The sequence below is a fragment of the Nomia melanderi genome, chromosome 3 (assembly GCF_051020985.1).
Source record: "Nomia melanderi isolate GNS246 chromosome 3, iyNomMela1, whole genome shotgun sequence".
In the NCBI taxonomy this organism is placed as follows: domain Eukaryota; kingdom Metazoa; phylum Arthropoda; class Insecta; order Hymenoptera; family Halictidae; genus Nomia; species Nomia melanderi.
Window position 1 is genome coordinate 12230381 of NC_135001.1, and position 20012 is coordinate 12250392.

At 36.3% G+C, this 20012-nt stretch overlaps 1 protein-coding gene across 50 annotated transcripts in view; it reads left to right on the forward strand.

Annotated features, from left to right (window-relative positions):
- slo (calcium-activated potassium channel slo) overlaps positions 1-20012 on the forward strand; it is a 162025-nt gene that overhangs the window by 68544 nt on the left and 73469 nt on the right. For 30 of the 50 annotated variants that reach the window (XM_076366252.1, XM_076366290.1, XM_076366250.1 and 27 more), the window contains exon 7: positions 226-317. The exons of 16 other annotated variants lie outside the window; for them this stretch is intronic. In XM_076366252.1, coding sequence (XP_076222367.1) covers positions 226-317 — 92 coding nt within the window. Of the gene's footprint in view, positions 1-225; positions 318-9338; positions 9431-20012 lie in introns of all 50 variants that reach the window. 4 more of the 50 variants (XM_076366266.1, XM_076366285.1, XM_076366260.1 and 1 more) reach the window with 1 other exon arrangement.

A 20012-nucleotide genomic window follows, 5' to 3' on the forward strand; every position in this document is an offset into this window, starting at 1 on the left:
CTCCTGAACCGCACATCGCTGCTCGTTCCTTGCCTCCCAACCCTCCGCCTCCATTTTCGTTCAACCGCGAAAGACGTATATCCGAGGATCCAGCGGATATGTGTTGCACAAGCCGAGGAAAAGCACGCCCGGCTTCTAAATTACAACCAGTACCATAGATGACCCAGTTTGTTTTTAACGGTTCGTAGTCGCATAGTGTTTTCCAGTTATGATTTCTATTTGCAGGCAATTTTTGCTAGTAGCATACCCGAGATAATAGAGCTCGTAGGCAGTAGGTCCAAGTACAGCGGCGAATACAAGCGGGAACATGGAAAGAGGTATTATAAAAATTACATCTTCTCAATCCTGTCTCTTTTGCCTATATTAACTATTTTTTCCTTTCATTATTTATATGTATATATTTACATACTATGCATATAACATATGTCCGTCTATACATCTATATATTACTGTTTTTTTGCAACGAAGTGTCTGTTACCGTACCGGTGAACGCTCGCGCGATGAACGCGAGAAACACGGTTTGACACGCGTGTTACACGCATACACACATATACACTACATAACAAGGGTACAACGTTGTTTTTTTTTCATTACACATGTATTCTCGATCGACGCAGGTTCACGGGTTAATTGAGTTTACAGTCCACCAAATACATGCACATTACAAATTCAATCGGTTACATTGTTCCCTCGAAAATCTTTTCATTGGATTGGATAAACGGTTTTTTTTTTGCGAGGTTGTAGGATGGTGGCCAGTGAAATTGCAGCATTGTATACGCGTGTAGTCTGAACTTGTTCGAAGTTTATACCATTTAATTTAACGAAAGTAAATTTGTTTTGAACGATTTAGTGGTACGTCGCGGTAAAGTATATTTCCTCTGAGCTATATCGAAGTTTTACTGTCCAATATTTATTAGATAATATTCTCTTATTTTTTAATATTAATTCAATTGTTTATAGTGCTTAATTAATACTTCAAAGTGATGCAATTTTGATGACCATTACTGTATTTTGTATTTACCTATTGACTAGGATTCACTCTTGCACGGTAAAATACAAATTCGTAGTATTACTGAATTGTAAATTATGTTATCAGTTTTTAGTTTATTTTACTCGTGAATCATAATGTGAATTCATTAATATCATGAATTTGTACTTCTTGAGCAAGAGGCACCCGATGTAGGTAATACATAAAACATGTTGTGGATGAGCAAGATAATACGTTAGCTAAGATACTCATTGGGCTGATTTTGATGCTTCAAAACGAAGCTGAATATTTTGTATGGATTATTAATATATCATAAAAATGAATGCGTGCTAAATACGTCTTTTATTGGGATAATAGGACGCAGTAATAAAAATGTCACTCGAAATTATTTCTTATTTCTGATGTTCACATTCATAAAGGAAAAGTCAAGTCTTTTAATTAATTTATAAATTAAAATCCATACTAATTAAATTATACATTTGGCGCCATTTTGAAATTATACGTGCAAAACTTTGAACCCTATAAGTACCAGATTTTCGAGGGATTTCGACTCAATAATCTTTCACAACATAAAACTAGGAATGCAGTAGTATACAGTGACTGAGAAGTGTTGAAATAATTGTTAGTGATTTAATATGTCAATGTAACAACGAGTTCAATACTCTTCAACTATAATCCGTTTGTTTAGATAGACATAGAACGATTTAACAGATTTGGTTTGGTCATAGAATAGTGTTGATTGTTAATAGACCAATAATAATTAATTAGTTTGTTTACAATTAGTCAGAATGAATATTAACAATCGATGAAGAAGGAATGTTAAGCTATTAACAGGAAGGTGAACGTTATCATTGAAATTGAGAGTATATACGAAGAATTTCATCCGATCATTTTTTCATTAATATTCAATGAAATCGTTAACTACATTTATTAATGTAATGAGTTCTTCGATTCCCCTTTGAATAGAATAGAAATAGATTAGCTTTAATATACGCGGTAAAAGATCCAAATGTCCACGATAGACATACGAATTTTCAACATGGGAAGAAAATGTTTTTACTCCATGCCATTCATTTAGTTCGACCTTTGTAGTAGTATTATTCTGCAGCATCTTATATGAACATCAGGAACATTATTAGCCTCTCAAATTTTACATCATGTTTGACCTGACTTTGTCACTATTACATGATTAGATTTATCACTAGACTGCATACTTCATATATTCAAATTTAACTGGAGCAAACGTAACTTTTTGATTTACAAGTTCTCCAATTTTGCAGGGTAACTTAGATGGATAAACTATTCACGAAACACATTTCGATATAATTACACGGAAATACAGTGAAATACCATATTCAGTTGAAGTACAACAGAAACATAGTAATTAAGTTTATTCTCATTTATGGTACACAACAGGTCACATAACAACTTTTAGGAATATTTATTTGAAATTTAGTTATGTTTCTATTACAGCGGTCATTTTCACTGCGGGATTACGAATCATACAAATTCCAGATATTGATTTTAACATTGTTCCCATGGAAAAGAGTTAACGGTGATTGTGCTGATTAACTATGCCGACCAGTGAAGAAGAAAATACAGTTATTACAGTGGTCCAATCAGCCATCTCAAATTAATACCGATCATCCCCTGTAGATATACAACAAACAGAACATTGTAGGATTTCCAAAATAGTAAGGCAAATCGAATCGTTTAACGTTCTTTGCTACAATCAAAATACAAATCCTCATTTTATGATTCAAAATTGTTGAAATTTGTCTGTATAGTTTCTTTGAAATCGACTGCATTATTGTAATTATTGATAAGTATTCAACTAATTTTGTAAGTCTTATGCAACTTTTTTAGTTTTGCATAAGCAATGTGCACGCTTTGGGTTTGCCTTATAAATTTCAGAACACTTGATCAGGTAGAATATACAAATTTTCAAAATGTTCATTGTAATTGAAAACAATTTGTTCCTCTGCAATTGTAATACCGTTAGTTAATTACGAAAATACGTTATACTATAACTGTAAATTATTTGCACCGAATGTTTAATTATTTTCTTTGAGTTTATCATAGTCTAAATAATACAGTAGTAACATGGCAGTCACAATAAAGTGAAATAGCAAAAAATGAAAGTACAGCAATGTAGTAATAAATATATAGCAATAAAATGAAAGTACAACGAAGTAAAAAAAGAAAATAATGAAACTATTTGGCATATGGAAGAAAAGGCAAACAATGAATCACTGAAATCCGAAAAATGTTAACAAAATCGTATCGACCATTTTATTGATTTATATTTAAATAAAATATTTATATATTTATATTTAAATAGAATTTATATTCAAATAAAATTATATGCTCCGATAAAACGGCAACGCCAGTAGTAGTATTTAATTTTATAAAATCCGCGTTACATTCGGTGTTTTTATAACAGAGGAATAAATTGTTTCAAGCAGCAACGTTATAACGATAACAGTAATGTTCGACCAGTATGTTTGCATAAGCATGTAGGTTCACTGTACACAACAATTCACCTAATTTAAATATCAATTTCCATCGTTTAACGAATATAGTGTCCATTCGGGAGGGACGATCATTTTGTCATCAATTATTCGAACCATCCATCCTGCATTGAAACTCACAGGAATATATTACAGTCACAAGTGCTTGGATCTTTCACCGTACAGCCATCCTACACACAGGAGCGTGACATTAGAAGGAAAAGAAACGTCCGTCTAACTCACAACTAATTCCTTCTATGCATGATCTTTGTACGATCGATGGGATTCGTGGGATATATCAAGGAGATCGTAAGATCGCGAAGATTGGCGTGCGTCTTTGGCCGTCAATTTGACTGTCGAAAGAATATTTAAAGTCCATGACTGCGTAAGTTTTGATGAAAACCAAAAGCGAAGGAGCTCGGAATTGTGTTGTAGAGCAATAGTATTCCTAGGTTATTAGATATCGTTTAGCTCTAAAATAAATGTATCAATAACTAACTAGTTAGGGTTATATAAATATTTAATATTTAATATTTGATATCTAATATTTAATATTTGATATATAATATTTAATATCTGATATCTAATATTTAATATAAATATTTATATTTGTATAGAAGCGTATTTATATTTATAGTATAAATATGCTGTCCCTGTAGCCTCATATGGTTACTTATTGGTACGTTTACCTTAACTGCCCTAGAAAGCGTCTCCGAATTCTCGAGGATTCCTTTAGTTCGAGCAAGGGCACACTTTCCACCGAATATTGCACGATTTGCCACTTTAGTCTGCTACCTCTAGCGTACGATCATTCACACGACACGAAACATCGTTTCCGAACTCGAGGGACAATTTTTAAATACACTCGAGACAATGGATTAGGCTGGATTCGTGCATGGGGGTAGACAGTTTAATATTTTGGACGTTTCCTCGAATATTTTTGTCCGCATAGCATATCCACTTGGTTCTGCAATCAAGTGTACAGTTATTTGGAAGAAAGTAATCTTAATGTCAGTGATCAAATTTGGACATAAAGTTAGAAGTTTCACAATACTCGTAACATTCTTTCATGCGAGAATCCGTCATTAAGATGTCTTGGACAATATTGCAAGCACATGTGTATTTGGTTCTTTCTTGCTTTGTGTCTACAGTAAAGAAACATATTATAATTAAATGATAAAATGTATTTTTTTGTTGCATTTATGACTTGATAAATTAAAGTTTAGTGCTGCACAATATTTTTCGGGGCACCTTGCCATTTGAGTACTTTTGATGAATTAGACTGGCTTAATTACGCGATTAGGAATTTTTTCATATTAAAATGAGTACTCAAATGGTTCGTACGGAGATATATGAAAATAGTTGATCGATATATGTAAAATTGTATTGAAAATAGATCGTACAGTTCATTTAGCAAATGCATCCTCGGCTAAATAGTGAAAGAACTTAGAACTTTCGCACACTAGCGGTCAAAGTAGAAACAAGCATCACTGTCCAACAAATTTTGATATTGCTTATGTTTTCCAGTATTCGGTAGATGATTCTTGTAGAGTTCTCGAGTTGAATACGAATCTGAAAATTGTTTCCCTCGGTCATCATCACTGTTTGAGGCAATTGAATTTTCAAACGTTCAAATTATTTGCGTATTAATTACAAAACGTTTTTCGCAAAAAATAATTCTAGACATTCCCTCAAGTAAAATTGTGTAATTTTTATAATATTATAAACATTCAAACGCGTTTAAATAATTCTTCAAGCGGTCGAGATATTATTTACGCACCAATTCGTATGATATTTTTTAGTTTATTTTGAAAATTGAGACAGTGAGGCAAAATGTACCTACGGCGTACTATTTTTGTACGGAAACCATCAAAGAAGGTAACAACAGAGATTTTATTTTCGATTCAGAAAATAAAATAGGTCTGCGAGACATAAGATACTACCTCAGTGATCTTCAACATCAGCGATTACTTGATGTTCCTATTGTGTAAAGCAGTAGATTCGTACATGCAACTGCATTGGTTTGTATCATTGTTATATATGTTGTTTACAAATTATTTATAATAGAAAAGTGATTTATTCACCTAAAATTATTTTCTTCTTGATTGATATTTGCGAGATATATTATATTATGTCTGCTTAAATTTTAACAGTAATCACAAACGTTTTTGCTTAAATAATGATTGAATCAAGTGCAATGTTGTCTTAATAAAAAAATACAGAAAGAGGGTAACACAATTGAATACATGACACAGCTACGTTACGCTGAAACGAATGTCAAGCGATTGTTGACGTTGAGGACCGCTGGCTGGATCTCGTGTCTCACGGAAGTATTTTATTTTCTCAACCGTAAACAAAATCTGCATTACAGCTTCCTCGGATAGTTTCCTTGTGAACAGGGTCTGCTTTATCACCCAGTGATAAAGCCGGATTTTGTCCCGGAAACGTACTTTCCAAAATAAACTAGAAAATATCCGAAGAAGAGGGTTCGTGAAGGGTATCCCATCCGTTTCGCAAATAATTTAAAGCGTTTAAATATTCATGATATTTAAAAAATTACTTGAATTTATTTAGGAATGTCGGTAGACTAATTTTCAGTGAAAAACGTTTACGTAACTTTTGCAGTTAACATATAAATAATGTTGAAAATTGAAAATTAAATTCCTCGGAGACTAACGGTGATAGGAAAATGTTTTTAAACTCGTGTTTGACATGTCGGAGTATACAAAAATCACATAACTGGATATTCCAGATCAAAATTCGTGTTGGACAGCGCGATAGGCGACACGCAACAAACTAGTTTTTCTTTATTTCCTATCTAGCGTTCCTTCATATAGGGCAAAACACAGCCACGTTGTGATTCACGTATACGAGCACTGTTGACGGCACGCGTCATCATAGAAACGTTGTTAACGACGCGATTGTGCACCATCTCAGATTGCAAGTTGTCCACACGACACGCTACAATAGTGCCTGCATGCCAGTTAATCGAGGACTGAAGTTTCTGTTATTTATTAATTTATTTTTCTCGTTCTTTTACGAAGCTTTCCGACGACACTTTGTCTCTTCGTGAACATGTGATGCTAGTATTGTAAAAATTGGTCTTGCGCCTCGAAGCTTGAAAGCTGTACCCTATACTCAAGCCTTAAGAGTTCGAGCTCCTAAGATTCGAGCTTTGGGCTGTAGAAGCTGAAGCATTCGATCTTCCAGTCTTTATGTTCAAAGAAGCAAACCATCTATTGCTATATTAACACTGTACGGTGTTAATAACTTATTATTTATTAGATAATTAATACATTACTGATTAACACCGTACAGTGTTAATACAGCAACAGATGGTTTGATTCTTTGAGCATGAAGACTTGAGCGTTAAAGGCTTTTAAGGCTCAGATTGAGTTGCCAAAGCTTCAAAGTTGAGCTCTGAAGCTTTGAAGACTCAACCTTTGAGGTCGAACCCTAAAGTTTCGAACACCCAGCTTTGAACATTCAGCCTTTAAGGTTGAACTCTAAAGCTTTGAAAACTCAGCTTTATAGAACTCTCAGCCTTCGAAACTTAGCTTTTAAAGTTCAGCTTTGAAGCTTCGAAGACTCGAGCTTTACAGGACTGTAAGCCTTTAAGGCTGATCCTTGAAGCTTCGAGAACTCGAGTTTTTACAACACTATGTGATGCGCATCGTAGCCACATTAGTGATTTAATGATTTGTTTAGTCGAAGGAACACCGCACTGTAACCGTGAATCGATTTCTCTGCGAAGGAACTAACGGCACTGTTTATTTCTCCGTAGAGCACAGCGAGACCGTGTTTTGCATTCTGCGTTGAGGAGAACACGGTGATCGTGCTGCTTCGACCGATCGAAGAGCCGGAGGCACGTGCTGTACAATTTTCTTTCCTTTTTACCTTTCCAGGTCGACTCGGTCGAACGCATTTCGCCATTCCGGCGAAAGCGTAATTGACGTGCAACAATTTGCTCAACGTAGAAAAAGTCTGGGGTGCAGATGATACTAGTGAATGTTTCTTTTTCGATTGGTTTATCATCTTTTTCCTACTTCTCAGAGCGCAGACGTTTGTGCGTTTGTACGTGTGCGTGTGTGCGTATATGCGCGCGTGTGTGTGTTGTGTGTTTATGTGTGATTGTAAAGGAGAATTATGTGGTTTGTACACGCGAGTTGTGTGTTTTCGGTATCGAGTGATCTTATGTTGAACGAAGTTCTTAGTAAGAAATTACTGATTTTGTTGGGCGATTTTTTCATCGAGATCTGGATCAAATTGTGGTAGATAAGTCGACACAAGTATCGTTACAGTATTCCTCTTTATCATTGCAGAGTATTAATCATTTTGTATGCTGATAGTAAGATTAGTTTTAGTACTTATTAGTCCGCCAGTCCTTACATGTCCCTCAGTTTTTCTAAACAATTGAAAATTCTATAGTCAATCCAGCATTGAAGGAAGTGTTAAAAATTTGTCGATGTAGATGTTGTACTGAATATATATAATCTACTATTAATAATAATACATTAGACTGGAACAGGATCTTATATCTACACGGTTCTTTTTCAACGAAAATAATCTACTTAATTTATGCTTAATATTTTTTTCCCACTTTTCCTAAAACAACCAGTATGATATGTCAGTGAAGAGAATTAGGGCAACCATAGAGAGGGAATACTGGAAATTATTTAGAATGTACTTATAATCTGATCAAATTTCTTGTTCCACACGAAATTCTTTCAAAGTTAATTAATATTCTTAATAACAATAAATGAAAAGGTACAAATTTCCTATTTTATACTTACATGCGTCGTAATACTTAAACGAATCAATTGAAATCACGTGATTGCGTGAAACGAAATAATGACTGATTAAACACGTAAAGTTTCACTAATCCGAACAGTTTGACTCAGATCTTTACTGGAGATGTTCCGCCATGTCGTAGCCATTCATAGATGGATCGAAGTCAGTGTTGTCGCACTATTTTCGTCTTCGTCGTTGCCAATTTCCTCTTCTGGCTGGTAAGAGACAGTTCCATGTCGGTATTCTTGTGCGTGACTTCGACTCGTTCACGGCCAACGTGTCACATTTACTAGCCCAACCGTAATCTTCTCGATGAATCAAACGATCTCGTGGTTCTCTAGCCAAATTCATTAAAGCGAGACTTTGTATCAGCATGAAGGTAGGCAAAATTCATGCATTCGAAGCTAATAACATCAATGAAAGGTGATTAGGGAATAGAGAGCAACTGAATGACGAGTTCTTCGTATCACGATCTTGGTCTGGTGAGGGGTCAATCATGAGACCGATCCCAATTAATCGAAGTTTCGCGAATGATTCCATTACTCGAACACCTTAGACATGATCACAAGGCGTTCCCATGTCTCCTATCGTCGGAAACCAATTGAAGACGCAAGCAGAGCGAATTTCTCTTGTTCTTGTCCAGCAAATGGCGCGTGGCGTGCATCTGTTCTAGTTACGAACGGTCGAGCAGAGAGTGAAGCGTTGCGAGCGTGTATCGTCTTTAGGCGGTAGCAAAAGAGGCGATTCGGGAAACGAAAATTTTGCAAGAACGTATCATCGACAGTAATGCAAAACGACAGCTTATCTAATGACACTTATACACGCACACGCACGCACACCCACACCCACACACACACACACACGAACAAAGAGACCAAGTTACACAATGAAACACTATTACCATCATCAAAAAGGTGTAGAGAGAAAACAACAAAGTTAAAGAGAAATGATAAACGTAAAACAAACAAAACGAAAAACAAAAATACAATAAAAAAGAAACTCACGTTAGGGCTCTGTTCTGACGGCAACGGATGATTGTGGGTGTGTAGGCGGTGTTCGCCAGCTGGATCCCAGAGATCACGGAGCTCGCCGCGAACCGCTGCAAGTACGGTGGCCAGTACAAGCGTGAGCGTGGACGCAGGTACCCCATAAATCCACCTACGTGGAAGCCAGCCAAAGATACCCCTTGAAACTAGCCCCCCAAACTATTGTCCTTGTAGTCGCATAGATGCGAGGAGGAGCGAAGTCGACCTGGATAGCGAAGTGGCCCGTTTTTGCCCTCCATTTTTCCTATTTTTTATACTTTTTTGTTCATCGCGTTTTCGACATTTTATCAAAGTTGACATTGCAACTGGATTTTCGTGGAGGGGATTTTTAATGTATTTTTTAACGCCGTTTCTTGGATAATTGTGATTCTCTTTTCTTTTTTTTTCTTTTGATCGATTCTTTTCTGCAGTTTTTGATTTTACGAGGAAATTTAGAAATAAAGATGTTTGTGTATGTTTCGTGTATTTTCTGAGCGATTCAATCCCTTTCTTTACGAGTCGTTTTCCGATTGTGAATTTTATAATCAGACGTTGTACATGATATGAAAAAATTCGAGGTGACCGACGTATCTCCATAAAGAATCTAAGCTAATAATATACTATAAAAGGCAAATCTGATTTCTTTTTCATATGATATTTCATTTCTCATTTAATATTTTCTTTTTTCATTTAATATTTCCATATTTATTTTCTCGTACAACAAACGTTTAACAAATGTGAAGTTTTTACCGCGATCCAGATTAGACATTGTAAAGAAAAAGGTTAATCGCAGCTAAGTAACATAAATTGCCAAGAATGTACTAATTTTTGTCTTTTTATCGTGACCCTCGGTGTTGCATTTTTTTCCGAAAAAAAATATTTAGAACAGAAGAATATTGTGTGTTTTTTGTTAAATATTCTTCGTGTTTTCCTTCCTTTCGAAAGGATCTTTTTCAAAGAGAAACGGGTTTACCGCTGCTATCCATACTTACTCTCTGACTGGCGTAAATGTTCCTGAAACCCCTTATACCCTGATCCGTAACTGTTAGAGAAAATGGCATCCCCGAATTCTGGAATTCACCGCCACCACCCTCTCAGCCCCTCGCCCTCGACCCCCCTTTTTTACCATTTCGCTCACCGTTTATTTAACGTACCTTGTGCTGACTCTCACCGCTTTTCTTACCCACTTTTTACCAGTTAGTAAATATCTTGGTAACACGTGCTGGTATGCTTGGACTTTTGTGAAAAGAGAAATACACACACGTGTTTTATTCTTATATACACACATGTTTATACACACTATAGTAGATGAGATCAATATATTATTGTTGCATATCTCTCTCTCTCTCTCTCTATCTATCTATCTATCCATCTATCTATCTATCTATCTATCTATCCATCTATCTATCTATCTATCTATCTATCTATTTATCTATCTATCTATCTATCTATCTATCTATCTATCTATCTATCTATCTATCTATCTATCTATCTATCTATCTATCTATCTATCTATCTATCCATCCATCCATCCATCCGTCCGTCCGTCCGCCCATCCATCCATCCATCCATCCATCCATCTACCTATCTATCTATCTATCTATCTATCTGTCTATATATCTATCTTTCTATCTGTTTATCGATTTATATATCTATTTACCTTTATATACTTTTATCTTTCAATTATTTATCTGTTTATCTCTCATTCTTTGTATATCTACTTATCTTTCTATTTATTCATTTTTCTGTCTATTTATCTATCTATCTTTTTGTTTGTCGATCCATCTATCCATTCATAAAATTAATCTGTCTCCATCCCACCTCTTTACCTATCTATCTATTTATTTACCTGTATCTGTCTTTATCACACTTTCTTTCTCTCTTTCTCTCTCTTTCTCTCGCTCTATCTATCTATCTATCTATCTATCTATCTATCTCTCTCTCTCTCTCTACCTCTCTCTCTATATATTATATATACATTTGTTATATATAAAATACACATATACATCGTGATATGTATATGACTGCCTCACAGCACGGTTTCGAAAAGTAGTTCATATATTTCTATACGATTCGTCGAAAGCTTTCTTGTTCTTGTTCGGAATCAACGCGAACGATGCGCGCGAAGACTCGCGAATTTACTATTTTGCTCGCTTCCACCGATTGCTCTCTTTTATTATTACATCTCTTCCACGGTTTTCTATCCTTCTTCTTGTTTTGTTTTTTTGTTTTACTATAAAGTGTAACGTGTGCGACGCAGCATTATTTGTTTTTCTTCATTTCGTTTGTCGAGCAACTCTTATTTGATCGACAGGAATATAAATTCTCGCCGATTGCTTCGGCACATGGCATCAGTTTGCGCGCACAAGCATACTTCTTTTCTACTTTTCGTTTTCCTTTTGTCTCTAAGATTTGGTTCATGGTTTAGAATAGCGAGCGGACGCTTCGATCGTCTGGTCATGCGAATTCTGCTTGATCTGAGTTTTTGCCACGCGTACACAGGAGCGTCACGAAAGTCTCTATACACTTTGAGAAAAATTAATATTATGGGTTATTTCTATCAGTCTCTCGAATTATAATTAATTTTTTTACTGTATGCCCAATCTTGTTTTTACACAATATCTTTTACAGATTTCTATTACGGAGAAATAGAGATTCATTCCAGACCTAAGAAATCGTTCATGTTAGAATTTCGATGATCGTGTTAAAACAAACAAAACGTTGTGAAAATCGTGTACAAGGAAAGAAATAATGCGTGCAATGAAAATTGTTTAGGAACAAAATTGAGTGTATCGTATATAAACACTTTTGCATATGTTTATTGTCACTCAAAATGATTTACATTGATTTCAGAAAAGTTCTCCATTTTTATTTTTTTTTCTACTCTATTTTGCATTAACATTCCAGGTTTAGTATGTTCAAACTCGTGTTGCTATTTCGTTGTGTAAATATCACATATGATTTTACGCTCTTCGTTTTTCAAATTGAATCGATTATTTGGAAACGTGGACAACGAAGTCTACGGAATTTTTGTATGATTCTTCTATGTTATATGAAACAGTGAATATTCTATAAATTGTGCTAATCGAAATATAGAAACTCTTCATTAAGCTATCGAACGGAATCGTGATGTAGTGAACATCGGTAAACAAGGTTTGGTTGAAGTATATGGAGACTTGGCGGAAGACTCTATCCTCGGGGTGATTTTAAAGTCAAGGTAGGCTATAGTTCCATTTCTTAAGCAGAAGTAAGTATTAATTATCGGCGAGGGGAACACTGAATAGCTTAATGAAAATTATCTTCCGACGGCGACGTTTATTCCGAAGCGTACATGTATATACATCATTCTTATCGATATGCAATTATTCTTCCACCATGTTGTGTCTTTCCCACGTTTCGTCATTCGTATAATTCTGTCTTTCCTTTTTTCCCCATCTTGCATCTGTATCAACTGATTTCGTTTAAGTTAATATCATTTCTCTTCTCGTCAGTAGATAATTTTCCCGTAGAAGATTATAGCAGGTTTCGTTATAAACAATTAGAAATTCTTCAACTGTCCATCCGCTGTTCTAAACGTCTCATCGTGTATTCATCTATTAACATACATAGTGTTCGGAGGAACAGTAGATTTCTTAAAGAATGAGGTAGGAGAAGAAAAGTGAAGTGAAAAATGTCCTAGTAACATGGCGTTGAAAATAAATGTAAGAGGATACGCAGGTTGGTATGAAGATTTCGTGTACAGCGACGGCGGTGTTGAGAGTTATAGACACTTGTGCTTTTCATAGTGTCTTTAACAATACTTTGTTGCTTTAACTATGTTAATAGGATACTTTTCATCTTATTTCACTTTTTCTGCTGATTTCTTTAAGAAGACTATATTTTTCAAGATCACTCTGTGTGCAGGACTACTACAAGAATCTTGATATAAATATGTAATAATGTATATTTATCCATAAATGATGGGTTTAATTAATTCTTTGAACACAGCATATTGTGGTGTTAGCAACACTATGCTGTCTTATATAAATACCTATATTTTCATTAACAGTGTGTAAAAATAGAAAATATGTAACAAGTTTTCTCTACACTATTTATGTATTACATACATAAACTTAATACTAACAGAATGATTATTTTGAAAATATGTGAAAATATCTGCGGCTTCCTACATATATCAAATACAGCTTTCTGCCCTATTATAGTATCCATATTCCTCCCTGTCCTATTATAGTATCCGTACACCTTTCCAGCCATCTGTGAAAGCGTTGTTTAAAATCCCTGTAAAAGTTGAACCACGTAGCGGTCAATATTTTTGTTCCACCGACAAAAATAATATAATTTTTCGATTACGTCTCTGTTCTCTCTTTTATGTCAATATTTGCCATCCTTGTTTCACCAGACGATGTTTAGAAAACTCCTCGTGTATCCTGTTTCGTTCGGGACTCCAATTGCATTACATATGTACATGCGAACGAGCCTTGATGAATCATAGATGTGTTCTGAAGGTCGGAAAATTTTATCTGGAAGACACCCGATAGCAAATATGCTAGACACTAAAGGTCAAGCAGCAAAATCCAGGATATCCTGCACGTACCAGCACAGAAAACAAATTTCTGGGAATTCCCCGTTGATAAAATCTAAAGTATAAATGTTTATTACGCCAGATTCATTATCAACTATAATATAGTGAAATATTTGTTTGAGAATTCAGGGTAAAAATGATTTAGATGTAATTTCTATAACTGTGATTTTATACTTTCTAGGCAAATGGTAACGAAAATGTAGAAAATGAACCACAGATTTTATGTTTTCCGTATCAGGACTCTACTTGATTGTTTTACTATTATTTAAATTATTATTATCATAAATGTATTGCTCAATATTCTATATATGATCAAGAGATTGTACTAACGACACGCGCGCAGCAAGAACCGACAAAATGGCGAGGTGCAGCGGGCATGTTCTAAACTTACAGAATCTTAATTCAATGGGATTCCATGATAATGTAAAACAAAATCGAATAAAAGTTAAACGACAGTTTAAATGAAGAACAAATAATCATCACACCGAGGTAATTTTCATTAAGTTAATCAGCGGTATTGTCAAGCTATAGCCAATACCATTTTTTAAAATCACCGACCATGAAACACACAAGCTGCGAAGACGACCGTTGTTGCAAATACGATCAAGGTACACGCGGAGAAAAATCTTAATTCCACTGATTGTGAAACAATTTTATCAGTTATCTCGATACAACTGTCAGATATCGATGCAGCCGACGATCGAACCATCATTCGAACATATTATATTCCCTTAAGCGAACGAATCGCCGTGCATTCCCCGATGAATTTCTCTTTAGTATCTTTTTTTTGAACTTATTTCGAGAAAAAGGAAATAATCAACTCGAACAATTCGATTCACCGTATCCCGTTATCCCGAAGACTGCCTCCACGAAAACGGTATTACAAACCCGATCTATGCGTGTAATCGGGTACGACCACTTCTCTGGAGACGAAAGTAGCTAAACTCTATACATGTATATATACATACTATACAGGGTGTTCCATTTAAATCGGGATACTCGAATATCTTCGAAATTACTGCTGATACTGAGAAATGTGTTAGACAAAAGTTAAATGACTTCAACGAACACATTGTCGATCGTAAGCGAATTTTTCTTATGTGGACATGTAGGTGACTTATGAAGGTCAACTTGCTTTCCTTTTCAAATTGAATTACATATTTTTTAATGTATCAATCGATGCAACTGGTCATATTCCAACAAAAATTATTAGTTTATAAGATATTTTAATTTCAATATTAAGGAATGGGTACTTAAAAACTAAAGCTTATTCAAGTGTTCTGAAACTATAAATTTTCCACGAATGTCAACCGTTGAAATAGTACCAAGCGTTGATAAGCCACGTTCAGATCAAATAAGGATCAATTGTTGACATTAAAATATCTTACAGAATATTGATTTTTCGATATATGAGACTTGGTACTTTTGTATGGGAAATGATGATTTTCATCGACTAATGCATCGAAAAGTATATAATTTCGTTAAAAAAAATACCAGTTCACTTTCATCAATCCTCTACGCGTCCACATAGAAAAAACTCACTCAAGTCAAGTAACATGCTGCAGAGAACCATTTAACTTTCATCCAACAAGTTCCTTGGTATCATTAGCAGTTTCAAAAATGTCCTGGTGAATCGATTTAAACGGGACACCCTATATATGTATATCTATGTATACCAGGTATCGCATCTTAATCCTGTTTTCTAAGCAGTGTGCCCGCCGTCCTACAGCGGTCGATTAACATTAATTGTTGTTTCGAACACCGTGTAGCGTAGATTGTTCGGCGATCATGGACGATCGCTGGATGGTAGATGTGGCCAGTAGAAACGCGTGAAAAGAGGAGTCGTGAAGCCAGCGGGTTGCGGGCTGTCGCCGATACTTTGAACAGTAATGTTGAACAAAAGAAAAACGTCCAGGATCATTGAAAAAGCAAAAGCAAAATAAAATAAAAAAAGAAATGAAAAACGAAAGGAGAAACGTCTTCGAGGAAGAAGAAGAAGACGATGAAGGAGAAGAATGGATACGTGATCTGATTGTCGTTAATACAGTTCATGTATTAACATTAATGTGACGCGTTTGAAATGTTCACACGTTTGTTCACGTATCTTTTCGAAAAACAAAATTCTTCTCCGAAAGTATTGGCGACCCGCCGGACAAACAACTTTTGTTTTCTCTCTTTCTCTCTCTGTCTCTCTGTCCCCTCTGTCTCTCTCTTCACGAATATTGAGTTTCTTGGTGGCATGCGATAGTGCTCTTGGCTAGCCTGTAGAATAAACCAAAAATACAATGGCGGATCGAAACCTGTCGCGGAATGGCCTTTCCTTTTATTTATATATATATATATTTATTAGAGAGGAGCGACTTCTCTTGTTCGACGCACGTGTGAGTAAACGTGGGGAGAGAAGAAGCATTTTCCCCCGGTTCGATCTTATCGAGACACGATATACATATATTATACATATAATATATATGTATATTAATTATTCCTATGTTTATTTCTTTTTTTTTTTTGGTCTCTTTGCTTGATAATGAGATTATATACATATATATATATACATATTTACTTGGCACTTAACAACTAGAGCGCAGCAGTAGAAGGGGGTGCAGGCGGTAGGCACATGCGGCTGCTCATTAGGGATTTTTTATTAGTAGAAATTGCACGTATATAATTGCGAGACACACGAGTTTTGCTGCATTTTCAATCCTTCAGCGTCAAACGGGCCGAACGCGGAGAAGGCGAACACGTGAAGAGACCACGGTGGTCAGGCAGGAAAAAATCGGTTGGCTCCGTTTTTCTCATCCGCCTGACAACACTTTTCATTTACCATTTGTTTTCTCGCCGTTTCTTTTTTTCCGTACAATTCCGTTTTCTTGTTTACTTCTGTTTCTGGCATGATGGAACAAATAGCGAAACCAGTTGAGCATGATTTACACGCCGTTGTCGTTTGGACGTTCGGCGGATTAGCGAAATTTTCTTTTCTTTTTCCATCTCGTGATAGTCGCTGTTATCGATTTACACGGTTTTCTTTTCCCTTATCGTTCTGTTTCGTTGGACTTCCGACGTAGAGCCAACGAGGATTACATTAGGTTGTCACGCAAGTTTCTGCCTTAAACGTTTAATCTGGTAGAAGATTCGATATGGTGGCGTTATCAGGCTCCCGATGAGACGATGAATGAATAGTACGTAATTTAATGATACGACGTGAAACATAAAATATTATACGCCTGTCGTGCGCTAATAAAGAACAGAAACTTTCGAGACAACCTAATACTTAACCATCAATCGACGCCGATATTGTGTTCCATATGCGACGCGCATATCCGTGTTCGATGTCGATATCAGTCGGGAGAACGTCGAAAAATCCTGCGTGATACGTGAGAAACTTTCGAAAATAAAGGTACGTTCTCATTTCCCCCGTGATCAAGGTCCACTGTCCACGTGATCCGTGAATCTCTTGCATGCACCTTAGAGACGTCTGCGATATTCAACGGTTCTTGCGACTTTTAGAGGATTCTGCGTGCGACATTCGCCGGCGATACGTCGTCGGCTATCGATTATTCCTTCGTTCTCGCCATTTTTGTGTTTCTCTTCGTTGCCTTGCAAGAAGATCACAGACACGTGGCTCGATTGGAGATTTGAATTCGACGAATAAACGATTCAACCATCGCGGACACAGCCTTCTCGACGTTTCCCGTGAAACGCTCGTCCGACATGTCCTGTTCTTCGTTCAGACATACAGATAGTCTAGCTTCAGCCACATCGAGAATATTATACAAGTCTCTCTGATCTGTCCCTCTGTCTTTTTCGTTTTTTGTTCTTTACATCGACGTACACATACATAAACATGTGTATACAAGATATAATATATATATATATATGAATGTGCGAAATCGCGGACGACACACACACGGTCAAGCGCGGTATGACACGTGTTCACGGATTTTTTCTCGGGGGAGCTGTGTTTATTTTCTTATTTTTTCCTTCTTATTTTTCATTAACTGTTTCTCGAGCCGAACAAAAGAAGCTAATAGTCCCGAGAAGAACGACCCGAATGATTTCGTCGCGTCTCAAACACGTTAGATTCTCTGTACATATATATGTGTTTGTATATATGTATATACATACGTACGCACATACCGTTTACGCCCGTCCGCTGTGTATTTATATATTTTTTAATGCTCATTCGTCGATGTTCGCACACACACACACACACACACAAGCACACACATACACACACACACACCCACTCGCGTGTATGTGCATGTATGTACGTATGTATCTAGGTATCAGTCGAATTGGCACCCATCACTGGCAAAGAGATCTCGCGGATGGCGCTCCGTTGGATTTTCGTGGAATTCGGAGAAACCGTTCGTGACTCTTGAATGATAATATTCTTTGAAATATCAGTTGTAATGCATACACACTGATTTTTAAGTGCATCGCCATTATTCAGGTGGTAAAGTTACGTAGTAAGATAAGCAAGAAAACGTCATTTGAAATTATGTTCTACGCACCGTCCGTTGCAACGAACCTGGTAACACGCGTGACATACGGTGACCCGATTAATGTGCGTGAGCGCCTCAGCGAATCATACACCAGAACGGGAAAATCGTATGGGCAAGGGCGTGCGCCTTTGAATCTGACTCTTCCACTCATGATGGGCTACTTCGACCTTTGACGCATGGTCATTATTGGCGTGCCTCAATAACAAAGGACGGAAGCGAGACCGAATGCGATGAAGTGAGACGTAACGTATAGAACACAACACTCTCTACAGTTCTATCTGACTTTATCGCGTTCGGCCTTGCTTTCGTTCTTTGCTATTGCCGCGTGTGTCAATAATGACCATATGTCGAAAGTTGAGGTGGCCTAAGCATCGTGAGTGGAATAGTCCCCTTGCATCTGTGCACTTTTAGATTGGTGGTCGACGAAGCTCACGTGAGAGGTGTATAGTACATACAGTGCAGTTCTCACGTCCTGAGTGAATCTACCAAGCTAAAAAGTCAGGGGCAAGGTGATTTGGCCGCAAACTCCACCTCGTTTCTTCCAGGAAACAGTAGCGAATCCTCCGTGTCCTTCGGATTTGGTAAACATAAACAGCCGTCACTGCGCAGAAATGAAATTCACCGGCAGTGTTCGTATATCTCGCTTCATCGTATTTCATTTTGTTTGCGTTCTTCCTTGCGTGACTCGGTCAATAACAAGGACGTGCCGAAATTGATCCGCCATAACTACCCGACCGGGCGACGCGAGCGGACATCCCCCTTGCCTTCCTGCCCACTAAGCTGGTCGAGCGAGGCTCAAGACGAAAAAGGCTAACTGTATTTATGTAGAACATGCGATGTCTTCTACTTATTTGGGCGTAATGTAGTGTAGATTCACTACGTGAAGTATTGCGATGCATTTAAGAATCATCTGATGTAGTTGTTACAACTATGCACACGGTTTTTATAAACAATCCAAATGAGCGTAGAAAAGATTATGGTGGTAAGATTGTTTTCATTAAAGCAGGGTGAAAAAGTGTGTAAGTGATCGGTGGTTATTGACGGAAAGTCTACGACTCTTGATTTCTACACTGGATTTTTGTAATATTTTTTTGTAATTATATAAGCGATATTATGTACTACTGGAATAGATAAACAGGTAAACTGGTGTTCTTCTTTTTAAACAATAAGAAACATCAATTTTAATTATCGCTATATTCGTACTGCAAAAGATTGTTACGTTTCATATACGTACGTATTATTCTGCTAAATAATTATAATTCATTATAATATTATAATAGTTATGAACAACATTATAATTTATTAACCAATCTATTATTAATTATTTATAAGAATTTATTTAATACAAAATGAACTCTAAAATTTCAAATAAAAATCGAAGAACAAATCTGTTTTAGAGACACATAGAGCTTTCATCTCGGGTAATCACTTGCGCACCGTTTCACCTTGATTTACTAAAAGTGATTTTGACACCAAGGTTTCTTTTACGTACATTTTCATTGTATGTCAAAAATGTGTGTAATGGCAAGGAATCTACGGATTATTATGTCGAGGTCAACGATAATCCCGAATTTCATCGAGATCAGTGTTCAACTGTGGGATTTCGTTGCG